At 37.1% G+C, this 24068-nt stretch overlaps 2 protein-coding genes across 3 annotated transcripts in view; both read left to right on the forward strand.

Moving 5' to 3' along the window:
- Positions 1-11387, forward strand: part of arhgap46a (Rho GTPase activating protein 46a) — a 36024-nt gene extending 24637 nt beyond the window's left edge. Inside the window, exons 4-10 of the mRNA XM_081357175.1 lie at positions 1918-2542; positions 3326-3418; positions 5423-5496; positions 5583-5782; positions 9548-9639; positions 9756-9925; positions 10023-11387. Coding sequence (XP_081213301.1) covers positions 1918-2542; positions 3326-3418; positions 5423-5496; positions 5583-5782; positions 9548-9639; positions 9756-9925; positions 10023-10217 — 1449 coding nt within the window. The 3' untranslated portion in view covers positions 10218-11387. The remainder of the gene's footprint in view (positions 1-1917; positions 2543-3325; positions 3419-5422; positions 5497-5582; positions 5783-9547; positions 9640-9755; positions 9926-10022) is intronic.
- Positions 11388-11845: 458 nt separating this feature from the next.
- Positions 11846-23762, forward strand: phf20a (PHD finger protein 20, a). Of its 2 annotated transcripts, none has more exons than XM_081358584.1 (17): positions 11846-11979; positions 14404-14460; positions 14593-14764; positions 15842-15926; positions 16026-16102; positions 16202-16700; positions 18328-18384; positions 18462-18614; positions 18707-18757; positions 18843-19265; positions 19391-19489; positions 19880-20061; positions 20368-20467; positions 20645-20849; positions 21747-22119; positions 23058-23211; positions 23352-23762. In XM_081358584.1, the coding sequence occupies exons 3-17, from the start codon at positions 14711-14713 to the stop codon at positions 23492-23494; spliced, it is 2655 nt and encodes an 884-aa protein (XP_081214710.1). In that variant the 5' UTR covers positions 11846-11979; positions 14404-14460; positions 14593-14710; the 3' UTR covers positions 23495-23762. The 2 variants fall into 2 exon arrangements, with proteins under 2 accessions (XP_081214710.1, XP_081214709.1); XM_081358583.1 differs by having other exon boundaries at positions 11854-11979; positions 14404-14501.
- The last annotated feature ends 306 nt before the right edge of the window (positions 23763-24068 follow it).

A 24068-nucleotide genomic window follows, 5' to 3' on the forward strand; every position in this document is an offset into this window, starting at 1 on the left:
CGTTTTGTTTTGGTTGAAGTTTTTCATGCCGGTCTGATTTTTTTTCCTGTGGTCTGTATTAGAAACAGAGTATTGTGTACACCTTACACCAGCCATTATAACATAATAGTGATGTAAAATATCAGTCTTTTAGTTATTTCAGTCTAAAACATAAATTACAATGAGGCAACAGGCAGTATAACAACATCTTTCTCTTTTGTATTCAACATTGCAGTCAGGCAAGTTAGAGGTAATTCCTCGGCTGCACATGATTCTAGTTAAGGGCAATAATTTCACTCAAAGGAACGGTTACTGCCGCTCTGACCCGTAGCAAAGCTGTAATATGTCCTCCCTCAGTGATGAATTCTATCTGCATTGTTCAACAGCCTGGCGCCCAGAGGACCGTACTTCTCAAATGCTTTCAAGAACTCACTACTTGGGTTTCGATCCAATCAGCTCTGGAAACATGAAAGGGATTGTTTTAGGGCTTTGAGACTTACAGGTGCTGATCGTTGCAAACGTTTTTATTACCTATTTAAAAAGAGGCGATGATATCTACTCTCGTCGCACCCAACTACCCCCCACCCCCCACCCCTGGTCCTCTGATACGAGTCCAGCAGTGAACTGCGGGGGCAATGGGTGAAATGCCAGAACGTAGTGGAGCTCCAAAACACGACGCCTATTGAGCAGGAAGGATGGCTACTGTGGCCCATATGGTAGCATTGCTGACACAGACGGGACAGTTGGGTCCTGGACAGGCGTGGTCACTGTACCGACCAATTGTGTGTCTACAGTGCAGTCGATAGGGGTTTGGAACCTGCTGGGGATTGTTCCATAAGCTGATGACATCATAGATCACCTCATTCCCTGGTGTATAAGCCATTTCACCACACTGGCAATTTCAATGTGCTGCTTCCCAAAACCTTTGGCAGATGATAGTGAATACACAGAGAAAAAAATCGGAAAATATGTTTTGATTCTGTTTCTTGTGTCATGGGGAACCATGGGGAATCCATCCATAACAGTGGTGTTTTTGTTAACTAAAACTATTAAAAAAAAATTTTTGTTAATTGAAATAAAGCTGAAATAAAATTATAAATTATAAATAAATATTAGAGGAACAACTTAAACTTAAAAAAACTCAAACTCAAAAATTTGAAATAAAACAAATGCAGGTTGAAGCACTACAATCACTCAATGTGAAATAAAAATACATTCAATCTAAATAGATATATTTCTGTATGAAAATTAAAATTAAAACCTGAAAATATAAAAATAAAAGCTAATTCAAAATATTAGTAAATAATATATATATAGTAAATAAGTAATGCTTAAATAATACTGATCTGTAAGTTTAAGTATAATAATAAAAACCATATGGTTTTAATAGACCCACATTGTTTCTACAAAGGTGAACTCTAATTGTATTGCTTAAATGACCTCTATGAATTATGTAAATTTGACCCACAGTGTCCTAAATATTCTATATTTGGTATAAAAGTGAAGTTGGCACACATGTTGTGTCTAGATTTTGTAACAGGAATACAGCTTTCAGTACAGCAAGAGAGGCAATGACTGCATAAGGGACCTTATTACAGGACAAAATTCCTCTAGGGATCAAAATGAGGCCATTGCTGGATTTGCACTATTTTTTAGAGACATCGAAGGAGAAACGACTTGCTGTAGAAGGATTTTTTATGTCAGCGATTGGTCATACTTCATCTGTAGTGGATAGGATTCTTTTTTTTTACATAGTGTTTGATGGAGATTATTGTGATTTTTGTGTTAATTTACGATTTTAGGTGCCGATCCTGCAATTATTGCAGAACATAACTGAGGGTCATGTTCAGTAAACGGCAGTCAGAACTAACTGAAGCTGTAGAGAAATAGATTTTTTATGAATACCTTTGTTCTTACCGTGTTTCTCCTCCTCTGTAGGCGGGAACTCTGGAGCCAAAGGTTCAGTTGGACAGCAGAAAGAAAGGTATGGTAGACAACAGAACGGGCTCACTTGGCCCTCATCGCCACATAGCCAGCGATACCAATTTACAGGGAGGTGATGGTGGGGCTTACCAGCTATCCTACGCCACCCTCCGTCAGCCACCACCCCCAGACTCCAACATGGCCGACTGGGCCAGCAAGCACTTGAACATGCACACCCAGGGCCTGTTCCGCCGTCGAGTCTCCATCGCCAACATGCTGTCATGGAACCGCGGCTCCATCAAGAAACCCATGCTGATGACCAACGACCGCACTGTGCGCAAAGAAGCCTGCGAGATGTTTAAGCTTGTCCAGGCATACATGGGAGACCGACCTTCACGGTTGGACCGGCGGCATGCGGCTCTCCTTGTTGTCACTAAGTGTTGGGGCATGCAGGGCCTGAGGGATGAGCTCTATGTCCAGCTCGTGAGGCAGACCACAGGCAACACCAGCCCACGCAGTCTGGCAGCAGGCTGGGAGCTTATGGCTGTGTGCCTCGCCTTCTTCGCTCCTTCACCCAAGTTCTGCTGCTACCTGGAAGGCTACATTCAGAGGCACTTGGAGCCAACCAATGACAAGAAAAGTGAGTTTGTCAGTTGTATAAAAATCAAATAATATTATAAAATAATCTTCTCTAGTAAATCTAGTAAAAAAAAAACTAGGCTACAGGCAGTGTGTCTCGCCAAACCATCAAGAAGTTGTTCACACAGGACACATTTTTGTGTTCTAAAACAGTGACACGAACACAACTGACAACTGAATGGAACGGAAGGCCTCAAGACACATTTTTAAAACTTATGGCATCTTAAAAATGCAAAAAGCACATTCTGTCAACAGCCCCGCAAGTCAAAGTCTTGGAAATAATACTTTTATTTAGCAAGGATACATAAACCTACCAAAAGTGACAGTAAAGACTTTTATAATTTTATGACTATGATTTTTTTTTTTACCACGGTTTCCACCATCAAACTTTTTTTCAACCATTGGTAATAGAATGAAAATGTTACCTGAGCACCAAATCAGCATATTAGAATAATTTCTGAAGTATCATGTGACACTGAAGACTGGAATGGCTACTGGAAATTCGGCTTTGCATCACAGGAATGAATTAAATTTTTAAATATATTAAAATAGTTTTTATTTAAAATTTTAATAATATTTAACAGTATTAGTTTTACTGTATATTTGATAAAATAAAGGTCAAATTTTTAAAAAATAATCTTACCTCTTAACATGCAATTAATTGTGATTTAATTAATTTTGCATATAATTTAACAAATTTTATTCTAAAGCATATATATCAAATGAAAGCAGTATTTTATATATAAATGTTTTTTTTGTTTTTTTTTCCCCGTCTCTTTTGCAGTTACCCTGTACATACTGGACCAGCAGGATATTAAGAAGAAGAACTCAAAGTCAAGGAAGAAGAGAAAACAGAGCTCAGAGGAGGAAGCAGAAGGTACCTACCCCTTTCTTTAACTATGGCTGTTTCCTTATCTGAGACACATTTTGGAATGAAACAAAAAAATAATAAATTGACCTCAAAGTCACTTTGTTCAGAGGAAAGTTTGTTGAAATACACATTTGAGAGGTTTTTAAGAGATTTGGAATATGCAATGGATCAACTAGAGATTTAATGTACCTCTATAAACTGATAAAGAATTAGATGTTGGTATGCAGGTCTCTGTAACTATATATTGAGTGCTCTTCATTTGTGGGTGCATCCCACTGCATTAGCAACATTGATTATTTGACAGGTCAATAAAACAATTTTAATTAGCCCTTTTGGGCAGTACGCATCACGTGTGCAAATCAGTAGATGACTGTTCCTCCATATGGCGACACTTTGACCTTGTTACTGTATTACCACAATCATTGGTCCTGATGATCTCATCAGATTGCTGCCTACACATAGCCGTGGCATTCACCACAGTGAGGATCCCTTACACTGATTTTCACTGCCTGCATGCAAGGCATAACATTGACTCACAGCCACTGCTTAAGAACTACTCATGAGCCATCTCTAGTCACAGGATCATTAGACTAGCACCAGCCACTGGCCACTTGAAGGAGCAGGATATGGCTCATGGCCTGCAATGATTTTGAGTCATTTAGTTGGATCTGATGGGCAGATGTCCAGATAAGTGGGTCAACTTCACAAATAGTGCTGCAGATGGATGTGAGTCACTATGTGAGGATTCTCAAGGTTAGATCTGGTCTGTAAGTAGGGCCGGCTCAGCTGAGGAGTTTATTGGGATGCTGATTGCCCTGATGACGGGGCCGCTGTAAAACAGGAATTTACTCATCTCTCTGACATAGGGAGTCACCACAAAGATCTGTGTGGCCTCATTTGTGGCCTCTGAAAAGATTGTTGTTTCCTCTGGCTTTCCTTCACTTTATTGTTGCCTTTCACTTCAAATGAGTGCAAGCTGTTGCTTCAGAGCTGGACCACCAGCACTTAGTCATGCAAAATATTCAGAATTAAGCAGAATCCGTATGTTTACCCTGTAAATGAACTGTTTAGGTTCAGGAATCCAAAAAAAGGAGATCAAGGGCAAATTTATGATGCAATATCTCTCATTAAACATAATTGCAGTCTGGTGCGGGGAAATGAACAAGAGGTTGTGTCAACACGCATGTGTGTCACCTGTTTGCTATAAATCTGAAGGGGTGTCGAGTTTGGGGCACATTCCAGAAAAGATGCTTTTTATCGCCGCACAAGTTTTTACCATCTGGCTCTTTTAGTTAAGATTCGTAAAGCCTGCAGTGACGGTATTAGAAATGCCCCCTATGGATTTAACTTTGGAGTTATGAAGCTCTTGTGTGAAACCAGAGAAATCCTGAAGAGACAGGCTGTGGTTTCTCTAAAATACTGAGCACAGAGTGCAATAAATTCAAGATTTTTGAATGTACAATAAATCTTAGTGATTCTACAAGTCTGGAGTTTGTCTCAGAATCTGACATCAAGTGATATCTGTGAATATAATTTATTCTAAGTAATGGAAAATGTTCTGCAATGTCTACTTTTATAGTCCTTACATAACAGAAGGACAAAACAGCACATTGATAAAACACAGCCTAGTAGAAAACCCCTCTGTCTTTTCCTCTCCTCCAGTTCACATGTTGATCTGATGAGTCACTACTAACAGAATGTGCAGGCTGGATTTCCTCCTCCACACTTTTGATGGAACCAAATCATTTTTCATTCATTGTTAAAAAAGTGACTCATTTTGAAGTGCTTCACTCCCCACGTGCCGCTGTGATCCCATGATCGCTGGTGCCATAACAACTGTTACAGAGCAATATGGAGCTCACGTTCCAGACAAAAAATAGTGACTCAGTTCTCAAAGTGTTTAACTTGTAAAACAGGTTTTGATGCATTAGATGTAAATCTGTCAGCGATTAGGCTGTGCAGATCCTGTGTCTAAGAATAGTAGAATAAATTATGTCTTTTTGTCTCTAGCACTTCCCATCAGCACATATGCCAAGTACTGCTACCGGAAGCTCCAGAAAGTGGCGGTCACTGGAGGGAAAAAGGTGAGTTTTTAACAAATACACACGAAGAAGAATCAGATGTTTAAGAAAGAAGATGATGAGTAGCAATTCCTCTATTTCCCATAAAGGGTCTCCGTAAGCCTAGCTTGGAGGAGGTGGACCACAGTCGACGTGCCATCATGACCCCCTCACTATTCGGCAGCTCTCTAGAGGAAGTGATGGAGCGGCAGAGTGAACTCTTCCCAGACAGGAAGTTACCATGGGTGCAAGTGCAGCTGTCTCAGTATGTGCTGGCTCTGGGTGGAGCACAGACTGAGGGGATATTCAGGTAAGACCTGCTTAACTCACTACTAATTAGGCAGAATAGAAGAGCAGACTATATTTTACTATACGAGTGTGTTGACAAGTAAATAATTAAAAGTTGTGACGCTACCAGCTTAGCGTGTCATGTGTCATTAGCACAGTTAAATAAAAGTATTAATTAAAAAAAACATCTTAGTGACTCCAAACTTTTAAACGGTAGTATGTATTAATTAGTTTACAGTTTTATTCGAAATTTAGAAATATAATACTCTCACACTAATTGCTTGTTTTCGCTCTAACAGCAAAAATAAATCATATCATCACATTGTTAATTTATTTAAAAGGACTTTGTGCCCTTTAAAATCTTGTAGTGTAGTTAACTACACATTTAAACTAATCAAACTCCCTTTTTTCAACTCTGTATTTTTTCTCTTTCTCCTTTTTGTTCGCTGAGGTGGAGCGGTGATGAAATATTGTTCTTGTAAATACTTTCCAGCATTTCAGTAATAAAAGTGTCTTTAAAAAGCATGCAGATTACAGTTAAGCGCAATATCGTAAGGAAGGTGCTCGACAGTGATCAAAAAGGATTTAAACAGTGAATTTTGAAATGATCTCTTCTTGTAAGCTCAGAGATGTGGATTCGGACAGCAATTAAATCACCACACAACCTTCGAAAATTCGGCCAGGGATTTTTACTCGGGTGGTGGTAGAAAAACACTGACATTCTGGATTCGGACGGCAATAAAATCACATACTAGCCCCTGTAAATGTTGAAAATACCTTACGACCCCATGAGAAACAATTACCGTCCGAATAGGGCTTTTGAATACTTTTCCATGCTTTACAGGATATACTGTCCTGTGCAAAAGTATTAGGCATGTTAGTATGGAAGCTTGTTTCCGCCACAAAATAAAACATTTTAAAAGATAATTGCTACTTTTTATCTCAGAATTGCTAAATTTACATCTCGCAATTCTGACTTTATTTCTCAGAATTGCGAGATATAAAGTCAGAATTGCGTGAAATAAAGTCGCAATTGCGTGTTATAAAGTCAAAATTGCGAGATATAAAGTCAGAATTGCGTGAAATAAAGTCGCAATTGCGAGATATAAAGTCAGAATTGCGTGAAATAGTCGCAATTGCGTGTTATAAAGTCAGAATTGTGAGATATAAACTCACAATTGTGAGATATAAAGTCCAATTCTAAGGGAAATTTTTTTTTTTTTTTTTTTTTTTTCTCAGAATTGCGACTTTATATCTCGCAATTACAACTTTATTTCTCAGAATTGCGACTTTATATCTCGCAATTGCGACTATTTCTCAGAATTGCGACTTTATATCTCGCAATTACAACTTTATTTCTCAGAATTGCGACTTTATATCTCCCAATTGCGACTTTATTTCTCAGAATTGCGACTTTATATCTCGCAATTGCGACTTTATTTCTCAGAATTGGGACTTTATTTCTCACAATTCTGACTTCATATCTCGCAATTCTGAGAAAAAAAGTCACAATTCTGACTTTATAACACGCAATTGCGACTTTATATCTCCCAATTGCGACTTTATTTCTCAGAATTGGGACTTTATTTCTCACAATTCTGACTTCATATCTCGCAATTCTGAGAAAAAAATTCACAATTCTGACTTTATAACAAGCAATTGCGACTTTATATCTCCCAATTGCGACTTTATTTCTCAGAATTGGGACTTTATTTCTCACAATTCTGACTTCATATCTCGCAATTCTGAGAAAAAAAGTCACAATTCTGACTTTATAACACGCAATTGCGACTTTATATCTCCCAATTGCGACTTTATTTCTCAGAATTGCGACTTTATATCTCGCAATTACGACTTTATTTCTCAGAATTGCGACTTTATATCTCCCAATTGCGACTTTATTTCTCAGAATTGGGACTTTATTTCTCACAATTCTGACTTCATATCTCGCAATTCTGAGAAAAAAAGTCACAATTCTGACTTTATAACACGCAATTGCGACTTTATATCTCCCAATTGCGACTTTATTTCTCAGAATTGCGACTTTATATCTCGCAATTACGACTTTATTTCTCAGAATTGCGACTTTATATCTCGCAATTGCGACTTTATTTCTCAGAATTGCGACTTTATATCTCGCAATTACAACTTTATTTCTCAGAATTGGGACTTTATTTCTCACAATTCTGACTTCATATCTCGCAATTCTGAGAAAAAAAGTCACAATTCTGACTTTATAACACGCAATTGCGACTTTATATCTCGCAATTGCGACTTTATTTCTCAGAATTGCGACTTTATATCTCGCAATTACAACTTTATTTCTCAGAATTGCGACTTTATATCTCGCAATTGCGACTTTATTTCTCAGAATTGCGACTTTATATCTCGCAATTACAACTTTATTTCTCAGAATTGCGACTTTATATCTCGCAGTTACAACTTTATTTCTCAGAATTGCGACTTTATATCTCCCAATTGCGACTATTTCTCAGAATTGCGACTTTATATCTCGCAATTACAATTTTGTTTCTCAGAATTGCGACTTTATATCTCCCAATTGCGACTATTTCTCGCAATTGCGACTTTATATCTCAGAATTGGGACTTTATTTCTCACAATTCTGAGTTTATTTCTCAGAATTGCGACTTTATATCTCGCAATTGCGACTTTATTTCCCAGAATTGGGACTTTATTTCTCACAATTCTGACTTCATATCTTGCAATTCTGAGAAAAAAAAGTCACAATTCTGACTTGATATATCGCAATTGTGAGAAAAAAAGTCAGAATTGTGAGATAAAAAGTTGCAATTATTATTCTTTATTTATTATTCAGTGGTGGAAACAAGCTTCCATATGTTAGTATTTTCACAAAAAAAAAAGGTTTTAAGCCAGGTATTTATATCTTTTGCTGTAGTGTGTGAGTAGGAAATATCAGTTTACATGTCCAAACACTCCTTTTGCCATTAATTTTAATAATCCAATGAGCTTTTTTTATACACAAGGAGTCTGACAACAGCCAGTATGATCTGATCCACACAGAGATCAAAACTAAAACAGACTAAATCCAGAAGAACTGTGGCAACGTCTCCAAGACGCTTGAAGAAACCTGCCTGCAAATCTACCTTAAAAACTATGTGCAGGTGTACCTGGACAAAAGCTGTTTTAAACACAGGGGTGGTCACACCAAATATGGATTTGATTTAGTAAATGGAAGTTAATTGATAAATGAAACCTATTTATGACATTAATTTTGAAAGCATCCTCACTTTACAGCATTTTTACACAAGTGCCTAAACCTTTACACTGTACTTTCTTCAGGTTCTTCGTTTTGGAGACGTTGCCACAGTTCTTCTAGATTTAGAACACCTACAACTCTCTAGTACATTCCCACGTACAGTGAAACAGAGTGCCAATTTCATGTTAGGAATAAACTTATGCACTTTAACTGGGCTAATGTATTTCCTAAGCATCCATTTGTATTGTAGTATTCTGTACCGAGTATTGATTGATTTAGTTTGAGCCAAAAGGCAAGAATGATCAAAACTCTCCTTTTAAACATATCAAGTAATGAGCAGCTTGTTGCTTGGCAAACTGCAGTTTCAAAATAGATTCACTACTGTCATATATTTATCTCTTGGGGGGGAAATTGCACAACTTATGGATGCGAAAGACTAACTGGGGGACATACAATTTTGCCAAACTCACAGTCTAGTTCATGCATAATTATAGTGTGATGTCTCCCTCTGGTGGTTCTCGAGTGTAACATTACAATTTCCTCCTACAGGGTCCCTGGTGACATTGATGAAGTTAATGCACTGAAGCTACAGGTGGACCAGTGGAGGATTCCTGAAAATTTGTCAGACCCTAATGTTCCTGGTGAGTAACTGTTCTCATGCATTTATAAGAATATTACGTATCCAAAGACAATATTTACTGGCATTCCAGTAAAATACCAGACATGTTTAAACATCTTATACCAATGTTTCCCTCAGCCTCTCTGATGAAGCTCTGGTACCGTGAGCTGGAAGAGCCTCTTATCCCTATGAGTTTCTACAAGGAGTGTGTCAGTAACTATGATGATCCTGTGGCAGCCATCAGCGTGGTGCAGTTGCTGCCTGAGCTCAACCGGCTGGTGTTGTGCTACTTCATCCACTTCCTGCAGGTAGCAACAACACTCAAACACACACAATGGGCAGCAATGCTTTCAAATGCACAACAAATGTCTTATTTCACTTATGTATGTCCCGTGTCTTCCTCAGGTTTTTGCTCAGCCTACTAATGTTGCAGTCACTAAAATGGACGTAAACAACCTCGCAATGGTAATGGCTCCTAATTGCCTTCGGTGCCAGTCGGACGACCCCCGTGTCATATTCGAGAACACCCGCAAGGAGATGTCTTTTCTGCGGATGCTTATTGTACATCTGGACACAAGCTTCATAGAGGGCATTGTTTAAAGTTCTCCTTACGTCTCAATGGCAGTAGATGACACAAAAACTAGGCAACATCTTAGACAAAAGTACACTTTAAGGATGATTGTTGGTGAAAAATGTGTTTATATTTTAACTGGAAAACTCTCCACAACGTCAATGTTTGTTTTGTTAGTTAGGTGTGTTCTGCCCACTTCCTCGATATAAAGACTAGTGAAATTGATGGTAACATGGCAGAAATGTCATGCCTTCATCCTAAGTTCTTTGCATGTTCAAGAAATGCATTTAAAAAAGGCACATCTTCAGTTGTGATGATCACGAATTGTTAGTGGTACATACGTTAACGTGCATTGCAAGGTTCAAAGTTCAAAGTAACTTGCATGGATGCATTGCTTTGTGAGCACTCAGACGCTGTCTGCTTGTGTTGTACAGTAAGTCATAGTGACAGGCTGTAAGAAAACTTTTTTTTGTTTGTCCTGACAGTATCTTTGTGGATTTTAAAGAAAAGGTCATCTGTTATGCACATGACAAATGTATAAACGTTGTATTTGTTCTTAGTTTGATCTATAGAGAAGAGAAAAATGTGACTTTTTCATACTCTATCCTATAATATACAGTATTTTAAGAAGTGAAAGTTTTCTATTTTATTTTATGATTATTTTTTTTAATAGAAATTGCTACTCCCTGATAATCAGGAATGTAATTTATGCAAAATTTAATCCAGAGTCATGAAATAGTACATTTTCAGCTCCCATACATACTATTTGGAAATACTACTTCTAAAAAATTGTAAATGAATCAAATATATGAAGTGATAATGAAATGATATGCCATTGTATGATGCCTATAAAATAAAAAAAAAGCCTTTAAAGAATTAAAATGTAAAATCTTGGAAAAGAGTAAATAAAATCCATGGCTTATCTAAAAAGACAGGTACCCTTTGTGTATTCATGTTCTTTGTGAGTTTTTGCATGTAAATAAAGCTTGTAAATAGTGCTGCTTATTTTACTGATGTTGCTTATAAATGGAACTGAGTGGTGGTGAGTTGTTGGAAATTAGAAAATCTAAATTCTTGTATTTAGTGCTATAAACTGATTGTGTATGATCAAAATATTCTATACAACTTTTGGATTGTGTGTGTATTCTGTGTGAAATGGATGTTGAGGGATAAGTATAATAAAGTTTCACAAAGATGCGATTTGTTTATTTATTTAATATTTTAGGGGTTTAAATAAAATTAGGCTCTATACATTATACCTATATAATGTTACATTATATAAATAGACTACTGTTCAAAAGTTTGGGGTTGATGTTTTTCAAATTAGTCTCTTATGCTTTCCAAGGCTACATTTATTTATTTATATTTTAATATTTAATTTACTCCTGTTACTCCTCCATTACTCCAGTCTTGGGTGTCACATGATCCTTCGGAAATGTAAATCAGTTGTGCTGCATGATATTTTTGTGGGTTCCTGATAAAACAAACGTTCAAGATTCTCTGAATATTTATATAAAAAACACATTATAAATGTCCTTTTAAAAAAAATCTAATGAATGCAAACTTTTGAAGGGTAATGTATTAATAATGCCTGTGCTGTGTGAATCACAATAAAGCTCCCAGGCGTCTTTATATAGACGCGAAGTCGCTGACGCATGCGCAGTTCTGGTATTGTTCATACCGGTAGTCTGTGGAACACATTGGAAAATAGTAAGTGCGTCTCGCGCCCAACGTGGTTACAATAAAAGACGCGACGCGCCTTTGTATATAAAGAGACGGATATCGCTGCAGGTAACTGATATTTATAGCATTATACAATACTGTTTTCGCAATGGCAAGACTTTGCTCGAGTACGATATGTTTAAAGATGCTGTTTTAGAAAACTGAATCTGTAATTGCAGATTTTAGGTAACGCTAATGAAATTAAATAAATGTCGTAACATGTGCATTGATAGATGCATGTTGTGATTTACAGCTTGTATTTGTGGGAGTGGCGATGTACTCGCCCATTACTATCCATGTCATTATTCTCGTGGAGGGTGTGGATCAGTCAGGAAGTTAACGTCTGCTTGTGTTTGCACTAAGATGAAAATGATCCTGTAGCATTTCAAATCGTCTTAAATGATGTCCCCTGTCTGCTTTTGGCTAAAGACAGGCAGGAATATGTATTCTGAGAATAATTAGCAGGCATGTAGTGTAGTATTGAAATATATGGAGTCTCTATTGTTTCCATTGTCATTGTCAGGCACTTGGTGGCCCCCGATAAAATCACATTTAATCACTCTCACCTATATGACTTCTCAGACAAGAGCAAATAAGTTAATTAAGTGTGTTTATTTTGTAGTTTGGTAACATATTGCTATATCTAATATCCTGTTCTTAACATTTTTATTAATAGAAACCGAATGTTGAATTTAAACTTAAACATAAAAGTTACATATAGAAATAAGAGTCTTAGTTAAGTAGGCTATTGATAATTAAGCCAAGTCTGTTGTTCGCGTTGTGTTTAGTGGCATGATGCCATGACCTGGATTCTGTGCACCTACACTGTTTCTAAGTCAAATGCTGCAGATGATCCAGGGAGTACTGGGAAAGATTTCACCTTTTCCTTGATAGACCTATAAAAAGAAATTCTGGAATATCATGGCTTTCAAAAGTCAAAACAATAAATCTTGTGATTTAAGCATAAACGTTTAAATAATTATTAATTGAATTATTAATTCTTAATCATTTAAACTATTTTAATTATATGAATGGTAATGAAAACGTGTAGCATGAAAAATACAAATATTTTGTTGACATTAAATGTCATTTGTTAACTACATTAGTTGACATGAACTAACATTGATAACTACTTCTAAAGTATTTATTATTAATCTATTTCAACATTTAAAAATACATTATTAAAATCAAAAGTTGTATCTGAAAGATTTATATTACAAGTCAAATACTTACTTTGTTAAAAGTTTGTTTTTACAAAACAGTGCCCATTTTGTCAGTAACCAAGCTGTGACAATAAATACATAATTGTTAATAATTGTACATAATTGTTTTCCTGCCAAAATACAGTTGTTGTTGTTGTTGTTGTTATTATTATTAATATTATTATTAATGATACAGTTCAGACTTCAGAGTGTCAGCTAATGTTATAATTATAGTTATCAGAAAAGGACAAATTTACTCACTTTTACTACATTTCATTAGGGTTAATTTCTCTCATGTTAGCTCTTAAATAGTCTACTTGAATGTATTAAGTAGGGCTGGACATTGACACCAATTTCACACTTAGATTTTGATTCAAATAAATTTGATATCGATTAATTGTGGACTACCAGTTACAGTACATGGTAATATTTCCTCAAGGAAAAAAAAAATCTCTCTCAACTAATGCTGTAAACTATACAGGGAATCCAGATGATGCATCACTATAATATTAAAGGTTAAAATGAACATATTTGTAGGGCAGTGCACTTCTTCCTACATTTAAATTGTACAATAATAACGTTATAATAATACATTTTAATTACTTATGTTTCTACTCGGTTAAAAAAAATGTAAACTTAAATGGTGGCTGTCATAAAAACATGGCGGATTTATTTAAAATACATCAAATATTGAAGAACAGGTTAAGTAAATATGCAATATAGTGCATATATTTAGCAAAATGCTCCTATCTGGAGTTAATTTTCTATCTGACTAACGAGTTTTGAATTGCTTTTCTGAGGTAAATGTAACTTTACGTGACATTGGGTAAGTTGTACTGTAGGCCTATCTTTCAACATACCTTCTGATGTTCATTCATGTTTATTTCGTGCTGTGAATAGTAGTAAAGCGTAAATACGTTCACGTTCCCTTACCGCTACAGCTTCGCTTGAATTAAGGCGCTACAGCGACACATAAAAGAGCGTCAAAACGGTATTTATTGTTTGATTTCGTAATAAAAGTGACAAAATTTGAAAGCTGAGATTTTATTTATATCAGAAGTAACAGCACAAAGCTTATCGCGATTTATTGGATGGTAGGTACGCTGCTTTGTTCATTCATCAACAACATAGACTGAAAGATTGATAATAAATGGGATTTAAAAATCAATATCGGTTCTTCAAAATGAGTATCGACTAAATCGAGAAATCGATATTAATTATTGATTTGAGAATGATCTATGTGATGTAATCCTCACTGGGCGGTTACTGAAATGTGACACTTTCATATTAGGTATTTGCTGACGACATGAGCAATACACCTCCAAACAGACGAGGAATAACTTTTGAGGTGGGCGCTGCTCTTGAAGCACGGGACAGTCTGAAGAACTGGCAAGTGCCATTCTTTTAAAAACAGTCATTTTTGTAGCCTGTCCATCACTCCTTTTTATAGCAAGCTATCCGTATGTGATTTCGCTCCCAGGTATGCTGCCAACATTGAGAAGATTGACTACGAGGATGAGAAAGTCTTAATCCACTATCGCCAGTGGAGCCATCGCTATGATGAGTGGTTTGACTGGGCCAGTCCGTATCTGAGGCCCATGGAGAGGGTTCAGCTGAGGAGAGAGGGACGGCAGGAAGACAGCATTATCCCTGTGAGTCACAGACTGCTCCTCAAAAATCCCAGTATATGCAAGCTAATCTAGGATCAGCCTCACGTATAAATCTGTTCAGTGAGATATGAATGTGATGCTGCATCAGTCCTGTTGTTCTTTCAACTGTGGATCACAAAAGCAAATCTTGCATCAACCAGTCTACACAAATATAATTTGTAATTAACTAATTGTTCATTCATTGGATACATTAAAAATGCACTTCATACATGCATAATACAATGGCTTGAGTACACATACTACGGTGAACATGTTTTTAATTTCTGACTTAATGTTTGATATTTTTCATGTTTTTATTCAGGGTGATACAGCCTCATTAAAATAATGAAATGATTGAAAAGAAAACATTGTAAAGTACTTTGGCGTAATCCTTTATTATTTTTTAATTAGAAAATTATATATAAACACTACCGTTTGAAAGTTTGGGGTCATACGATTTTTCAATGTTTTTGAAAGAAGCTCACCAAGGCTGCATTTATTTGATTAAAAAATAGAGTAAAATTGTGAAATAATATTACAATATATAACATAACATTTCTAAGATATTTTAAAAAGCTGAATTTTCAGCATCATTACTCCAGTCTTCAGTGTCACACGATTTGCTAATTTGGTGCTCAAGAATTTCTTATTATTATCAATTTTGAAAACATTTATGCTGTTTAATATTTTGTGGAAACCATGGTTCTTTCAGGATTCTCTGATGAATCGAACATCCAAAAGAAAGCATTTATTTAAATTAGAGATCTATTGTAACATCATGTTTGTTTTTACTGTCACTTTTGATCAGTTTAATGTATCCTTGCTGAATAAAAGTGTTAAATTCTATCTTACAGACCTCAAACTTTTGAACATTAGTGTATATTACTACACAACTTCAGTGCTTATTAATATTTGTTTATATTAGTTTTGTGTTGCAGCTAGCATGCAGAAAAGTCAAGGTCAATAAGTCTCTTAAAAATCAGATAATTCGACCCTAAATACTGATTGGTAAAACCACATTTAAATCCATTGTAAAATGCAAATGAATAAATTCTGTTTTAATTCATACTTTTTTTGCAGGGATTTCATGTGAATGACAAAGTACTTGCCAGTTGGTCTGATTGTCGATTTTATCCTGCTAAAGTCTTGGCCGTCAACAAAGATGGTAAGCTGTTGATGTAAATATTGCATGAAACAAATGTTATGTGAACAGATTCTTTTTCACGTTTCAAATGTGATTCAAATGTACAAAATGATCCTGCAGCATCCTACACTGTAAAGTTCTATGACGGTGTCATCCAAACAGTCAAAGGAATCCATGTGAAGCCCTTCACCAAAGAGGTTCATTTTGTATTTTTATCCTATTCATGTTACGTCTCTATTTCAGTTCCAATTTTGGCCTTCTCTTCTTTTACTCATCCTCTCATTCTCTCCAATTAGTGTAGAAAGAAACTAACTGACAAAAATGGAGAGAAGCCAATGGTAAAAAAGACAGTAAAGGACAAGAAAATGCAGGAGAATGAAGCCAGCGGTGATAAACAGATTGACCGTGTTCCTGAGGAAGAGGAGGATGAGAACTCAGTCTTGGATGGAGAGGAAGGTGAAAAGAAGAAAAGCAGTGGGAATGGGAAATGCGTTGAAGTGCAAAATATAAGCATAAAGGAGGAAGATGCAGAGGGAGAGAGAGTCTTGGAGCAAATAGCGCAGCACAACTACAGTAAGTTATTTCTGAAGGGGGGCTCAGGGCCTGAGGAGAGAGAAGAGAAGACCAGCTTGAAAATGGAGGACTCTGTGGGGTTAGATTTGGGCTTGAACTTTAATGAGGGGGTGGTAAAGAGAAATGAGAATGAGGAAGCAGAAGTCCTGGAACGAAAAGAGGAGGAAATCAAAGGACAAGGTCTTCCTCATGACAGGAAGTCACGGAGGCAGCGAATAAGAAGTACGTACAAAGTTAAACTATTCAAAGTGATTTTCTTGACTGGATACAAGTGATTGATTTGTTGGTTGATTTCCCTGAAAAGTATAAACACTGCGGGTCTGTGGCGGTATCAAAACAATGTTCTGTTTGTTTGAGAACTGCCCCTACCCGGTAACAGTGGCTCAACCAATAGTGTTGAGTTTGGGGCGGGGCTATTTGTTTGACTGACCAATAGCCGGGGGAATATTTGGAAAACATGTTTGAAATGAACATTATTTGTTCAACTCCATGTGGTAGAGCTGCACAAGTAATCAAAATAAAATTTACACCACAAATATCAAATTGCAAAGACTGTGATTTACTTAAATATATGCAAAGCACGACACCGTTTTTTTTTAAACACGTGAGCAGTTTATGATCCAGTGTTTTCGTCCTCTCGGAGTGGCTTGATTTGCAGTAAATGCCGTTCCACACAAACTCATCTCTGCATCTGCTCTGGGTTTGGCTTGCTTATAATGTGTATTTGGAAACCAAACATGCACCAACCATTTTCATCAAACTAGTTATGGGAAGCACTTATAAACTGACTGTTTTTAAAGGGGGGGTGAAATGCTCATTTTCACTCAATCTCCTGTTAATCTTGAGTACCTATAGAGTAATATTGCATCCTTCATATCTCCAAAAAGTCTTTTGTTTTATTATATTTTTAATTGAAAGATTGGCTGTAGAGCGGCTGGGGGCGGGCCGTGTGGGCGAAGCTAAAGCTGTGCTAACGCGCCGAGCTAACAACAACACACAGAGACATTTGTTCAACAGTTTTACTCACCGTTCCAACGCACGACCGCGAACCTTTATCATTGTGACTGCTCGATCCTTAAGCATTAACGTTAGACGATCTGGGCTTTGTTTATAAAACAATCATCGTCGAAATGCAGGGAACAACAGTCTTATACATCTCCGTTTATGCTCAGGAAAACAAACTCCATCCACGGGTTCCTTAACACTGGGTTCTTTGGGAATCTGTGCAGGGTTGTCTTGCCCTGGCAACCAAAAACACACTTCTTTGGTGACACTGACTTCCCAAAAGCCGGGCAGGGCGCTTTGATGGCGAACTGCTTTCACTCTCTTGCTCTGTTTTACGAGTGCGCGCGCGCCCGCGATCTTACCGGAGAAGTGCCCTTAGGACCCATATAAGGAAATTCCGCCCTCTCTTACGTCAGACAGAGCCATACTCGAAAAAAACTTTCCGAAACTTGTGACAAACCGGAAGGACAATTTTTGGAACAAAAATACTCCTTCAAACGTACAACTTAACTTTTGAAACTTTGACCATGTTTAGCATGGGAATCCAACTCTATAACAGTGTAAAAAAACTCAGTATGCATGAAACAGTAATTCACCCCCCCTTTAACAAAAGAGATATAAGGGTTTTCTGCAGTTTTCCACTGAAATAAAGGCTCTGTGGTTTAATGTTTGAGCATGAAAAAATGAAGACAGCCTTTTCTTAAATACTCAATTTTTTTAAATTCACATTTGCATTATTAATCGCAAATGCAATTATCAGAAAAAAATCAATTCATGCAGCTTTATTATTTGGTGAGGCTTCATTTATTCAAGTTTATTTAACTTTTAAGTGTATTTTCTCTAGGGAAGAGGAGACTTTCAATGGCACGAAGGAGCTCCAAAAAAAACAAGACTGATGCAGGTTTGAGTATATGACTGTTATGTAAAAAAATAGTGTCATAATGGTAGATTTCCTCATCATTCATCTCTTTCCTCCAGAAAAAACTTTTCATAATGATTGCAAGCCCATATGCGAATCCACCAATCAGAGAACTCAAGGAAAAGGATCAGACCCCTTATGTCTGACACAACCATCCAATGACACATCAGTACCTAAGGCTCAGTGCCAATCAGAAACTTTTAAGCCTACAGGTGAGATTCCATCCACCACATCTCTGTAAAACACATATTTACTCAAATAAGACCTGGTTCATTTTGATCATTTTGTTCTTTTTAAATTGTAGCAGTTAGAAAACAAGCCTTCCACAACCCCAACCGGTTCAGCAGAGAACCATGTGAGTAATGATCTCTACTAATTAATGAGAACAATCAGAATCATCTTGAATTAGTGACGATGAATGTAAATTGTACTTATCACAGTATACAGAGTGATCAGAAACCAACCGCCACCAGTGCTCTCGATCAACTTGGACCATAATCCATATAAATGCAGTGCTCCTGGCTGTATGAAGTCTTTCCGCAAAGCAAAACTCCTGCACTATCATATGAAATACTACCATGGAGATGATCGTCTGATGGAGCCAGACCCGATCCGGGCAATGGACAAACAGACCGCACTTAATAATCAGGATGGCTCTAAGAAGAGGTGCGTTACATCACATGAGTGTGCGCAGGTGACCGTGAAGAGACGCTCTCTTGCGCCCCCTGTTGTCAGTGCACAGAATTACCAACGATGGCCTTCACTGAAGGACAAGACCAGGGACAAGACCAGAGACAATCAGCTAGACAGCAACATGCATAGATACTTCAACAAGGAAAGAGAGAGGAGATTTATGGAAATGGGTATGGCTGATGGATACAATTTATATTGTATTTCACAGAAAGGATTTGGGATTTTCAGTGTTATTTAATTGAAGGCTTTAATACATGACATGATCTAACCGAGCTTTGTTTTTTGCCTTTTGTAGAAGGCGTGAAAGAACGTGACAGGTCAAAAGAGAAACAGACTAGAGACTTCTTGCGTATAAAGTTGAAGGAAAAGAAAAAGATGAAAAAAAACACATCAGGTAAAGAAAAGCAGCATTTATTTACAGACAATGCAAACAATCGTTCGAGTCATCGTAAATCTTTATTTCTCTGCACAACAACTGTAATTGAACTAAAATATGTTTGTAACAGTAAATTATAATACAAGTAGAAATATTAATTATTGAAGTGTAAATTATGGTATATAATCTCATAACAATGTTATATTATCATGTCACATGCTATGCAAAACATCTTGCATTTAATAATTCAAGAAAAAATATGCTATTCATCCACTTCCTGTCAATTTATATTTTCACTGTTAGTACATTCAGCAGTGCTTTAATTTAAGTTTTCCTGTCCATCTTAATGTTTTGTAGAGTTTCTAGAAGTTTTTACCTCATAATACAAGTTTTGTAATATGTTTCCAGATGAGGATAGCATTTCAGACTGGTCCTCTGACAGCTGTGGTTGGAGTGAAGATGAAATGGGGGCGGATCTGGATGTCTTTGCCTCACCTCTCAGCTGTAGCTCTGTTGCCTCAACTACAGGAAGCCAGGAAACTGTCCGCTGTGTGTGTGAAGCGGAAGAGGAGAATGACTTCATGTTACAGGTACCCTACCATTCAAAATGTGGGGGTCAGTAAAGAAATTAGTACTTATATTCAGCAAGGGTGCATTAAACTGACCTTAAAAGGCATTTCTATTGTTACAAAAGAGTTAATGATCACCAAATCAGCGTATTAGAATGATTTCTGAAGGATCATGTGATCAGTTATGGCTGCTGAAAATATAGATTTGACATCACATGAATAAATTACATTTTAAAATAGAAATATTATGTTATAATAGAAGATTTAGCTTTAACATTTTCACTATTTACAACGATCACATTTGTTGCTTTTTCTCTTGAACCTCAGTGTGAAGAGTGTCTGTACTGGCAGCACGGAACCTGTATGGGCCTCCTGGAAGAGAACGTTCCAGAACGATACGCTTGCTTCATTTGCCGGGATTCTCCAGGTTTGGAAGTGATGCATGTTAAACCAAACTCTAATATAGATCTCAGGATGAGTGGCAGTTTGAGTAGTTTGACTCAGTGTTTTGTCAATTGCCCTTTCTCCTGCTAGGGAATTAGGGAATTTTCTGCCGTTTTAAGTTAATCTTGTCTTACCAGTGCATTTGTTTGTGTGTATCCAGGGCAGACCAGAGGTCAGAGACAGAGCCTGCGGTACTGGTATGACAGGGACTGGCTTAGCTCCGGCCATATGTATGGCCTCTCTTTCCTGGAGAACTACTCCCATCAGAACGGCAAGAAGATCGCAGCCACTCATCAGCTGTTAGGGGACGTTCAGCAAGTGCTGGAAGTCCTCAATGGCCTGCAGCTCAAAATCAGCGTGCTACAGTAAGGCCACATTTACTTTTATGGGTCTTGATGCCCACTTGTTGACTATATCCAATTTTTTTTTGTGTGTGTGTGTGACCCATATCCGATATCTTCATTTACACTATTCACTTGATGATAGCGAGGTCATTACACCCTTGTATCTAATGTTATAGGCTAACACAATAATATATTGTCACTTTTTCTATTTTGGCAATGGCTGAAATAACGTTTATATGCCAGCTAATGTCTGCAAAAACTTTCATTTACCTTACCTGTAAATTTGTTCTCACACTCCGGCTCTTGACAGTCCACTGGCGACGCGGCAACTTCCTCTCTGAAACTATCTAGTTTTTCAGGTGGTCTGCAGCTAAAACGCCTTCCATTTTGTTTGTAAAATGGGAATGTAATATGGCTATTATCACTCTTGTTGTTGTGGTCTTCGACTACCTTGTACTTGGTTTTTAAGCTTTTGATTTTATGTTGGCACAGTAGCCATGAGCGCTTAAAACTTCGCCTGAAGTTTCTTAAAATACGCTTTTGTTTCTGTAACAACCCTGCTTTTTTGCCTGCACTGTCCCTTCGCCCCAAAGACCCAAAATATCATCATGACTCCACTGGGTTGAGCCTTCGTCCTCCATTGCGCCATTGAAAAGAGTCATGTGATCGCAGTTTGTCTCCACCCGAGTTGACGTCATTCGCAAATGCACGTATCCAATTCATATCAGAATCCATGTGCTTTTTTCCTGCTTGCATGTTTGTGGGTCATATCCGATCTGTGCCACATGGGAGGAAAAAATCTAAATTGGGTCACTTGTAAATGCGGCCTAAGTGATGCTGTTTTATCTCTGTTTTAACCAATAAGACTCATGCTGTTAGAAAAGCCACATGAAAAAAGTGTTTCACCTCTTTCTGCAGGAGCCAGACTCATCCAGACCTCAAGTTGTGGCGGGAGCCGTGGAAGCTGACTGAGAGATCCAGGATAAAAAGCATGGCTCTTCCAGACGCAAAAAACGTTTCTTCATCAGCATCTTCAGAAGTCATTCTACATAAAGAGCCCTTCTCTTCATCCTTCCAGGACTACATTAGCAGTGAGCACTGCTACCAAAAGCCACAAACACTGTACCAAGTATTGGAGCCGAGGCTGGTGCTGAAGACACGGGTTGAGTCAGTGTTGGAAGATCGATCACACGACACAGAGAGAGTGCTGAAGAATGAACAACGCTATTATGGAGAGATCCAACCAGCACTACTGAAGACATCTAGTACTCAGCTGTTCAAGCACAGGATGGTGAGGGTCAAATGAGGTTAATATTATGTGATTAACACTGTCCTCCAGTTCTGTGAAATATAATTATTACGGTCAAATTAAAAGGTCTGATCCTGCGGTGAGCTTACATTTTTAAAGGAATAGTACATCTAAAAGTGAATTTTAATAGAATAGAAATGTTGAAGAATGGACCATTCTTTCCATTATGAAAGTGAATGGGGATTTGTGCTGATAAAAAGCACAATAAAAGTATCAGTGGTCCAAAATTATAAGAGGTCCATCAATATTTAAAATACGTACTGAACATTAAACATCTGCATCTATTAAAATATGGCTCATTTAGACAGCACAACAGGTTTGATGTCATAATAAAACGACAATGATTTACAGCAAACTTAAAAAGTGTACTTCAAAATATGTACATTTGTTCAAAAGATTATTTTTTTATAGAAATTAATACTTTCATTAAGGAATTCATACTTTTTCTACATTTAGCAAGGACCCAGTAAAGGGTTTGTTATAAAAGGTTTATATTTCTAATAAGTTTCGTTCTTTGAAAAAAATTGAAGCACAACTGTTTTCAACATAGATAATAATAATAATAATAATAATGATCATATTTTTTTGAGCACCAAATCAGCAATAATAGAATGATTTATAAAGGATCATGTGACACTGAAGACTGGAATAATGGCTATTGAAATTTCAGCTTTGCATCACAGGAATAAATTCCATTTTAATACATATATTTAAGTCATATGCATCTAAAGTAGAAAGCAGTTATTTTACATTTAATAAATGCATCCCTATAGTCTAAAGACTTTAAAAAACAATTAAAATTCTTACCAACCCCAAACTTTTGAACAGTAGTGTAGACTGACTGTTTTATATTGTTTGTGACTGAATGTTAATTACATTGAATGCTGCAATCTAAGTAATGAGTGAATGTGACATTGTAGGATGCAGGAGAGAAGCGTGAGGCGTGTGGTGATGGAGGCGGGGTAAAGGGCGCAGCTCAGCCCCAGCAGTGGAGGATCAACCTGCTGGAACACATCGAGACTTTACAAGAAGAGGTTACTCGCAGGATGGACTTCATCGAAAGGGAGCTTGATGGTGTGCCAGAGGGTTTCAGGGGGCTGGATTTATGTTTTGCAATTTTTCATTTGGTGATTTGTATAATGGGAATGTTTTGTATACATTAAAGCTAATACATCGAAACACTAACTATTCATAAACATCATTTCCTGTTTCAGTGCTTGAAAACTGGCTGGACTGCACGGGAGAGTTGGAGCCCCCAGAGCCATTGGACCGTCTGCCTGAACTCAAGCAAAGCATCAAACAGCTGCTGAATGAACTGGGAAAGGTGCAACAGATCGCTCTGATTTGTGCCACATGAGGGCGCCAGGGCAAATTTCACTATCGTCACAGGACTACCTCAGTTTAATACATTCCTAAAGCGGGCCACGAAACCAAAGAGCCTAAAGAACGTTAGACTGAGAACAATGTGAAACTATACAAGCTGTTTGTTACAGAATCTGTGATTCTGACTGTGGACTTGGAATTAGGATTGAATGTTGCAAAACTTTATCAACCCACCTATCCCTTTACAGCAAATGTGATCCAGATCCTTTTCATCCTTTCTCTTTCACCGAAAGTAAACGTATAACAAAATACCTAAATGTATGTTTAGTTTATATATATATATATATATATATATATATATATATATATTTTTTTTTTTTTTTTTTAACTAAGTTAATCATGTTTAATCTAAAAACCTACTGGATAGTCAAAATAAGGATCAGTCCTGCATTGTTCAAAGGTTAGTAATCATTAACCTCTATTTAACAGGTTGGGTGTGAACTGTGAAACTGAAGTAAAATGTACACAAGGAAACTATTGTTTATGTGCTCCGCTGTATTTAAAGGACCTTATGCTTAGAAAGTTCAAATGTTTTTTGAATATTGCAT

This window comes from Scardinius erythrophthalmus, assembly GCF_964197995.2.
Source record: "Scardinius erythrophthalmus genome assembly, chromosome: 25".
Classification (NCBI taxonomy): Eukaryota; Metazoa; Chordata; class Actinopteri; order Cypriniformes; family Leuciscidae; genus Scardinius; species Scardinius erythrophthalmus.

Bases quoted from the DNA above. Each gene is read 5' to 3' on its own strand.
- phf20a (XM_081358583.1), top strand. From the start codon at position 14,419: ATGAGCAATACACCTCCAAACAGACGAGGAATAACTTTTGAGGTGGGC. The intron at 14,765-15,841 runs GTGAGTCACAGA...CTTTTTTTGCAG, and splicing joins AGGAAGACAGCATTATCCCT to GGATTTCATGTGAATGACAA. The intron at 20,062-20,367 runs GTACCCTACCAT...CTTGAACCTCAG, and splicing joins AGAATGACTTCATGTTACAG to TGTGAAGAGTGTCTGTACTG.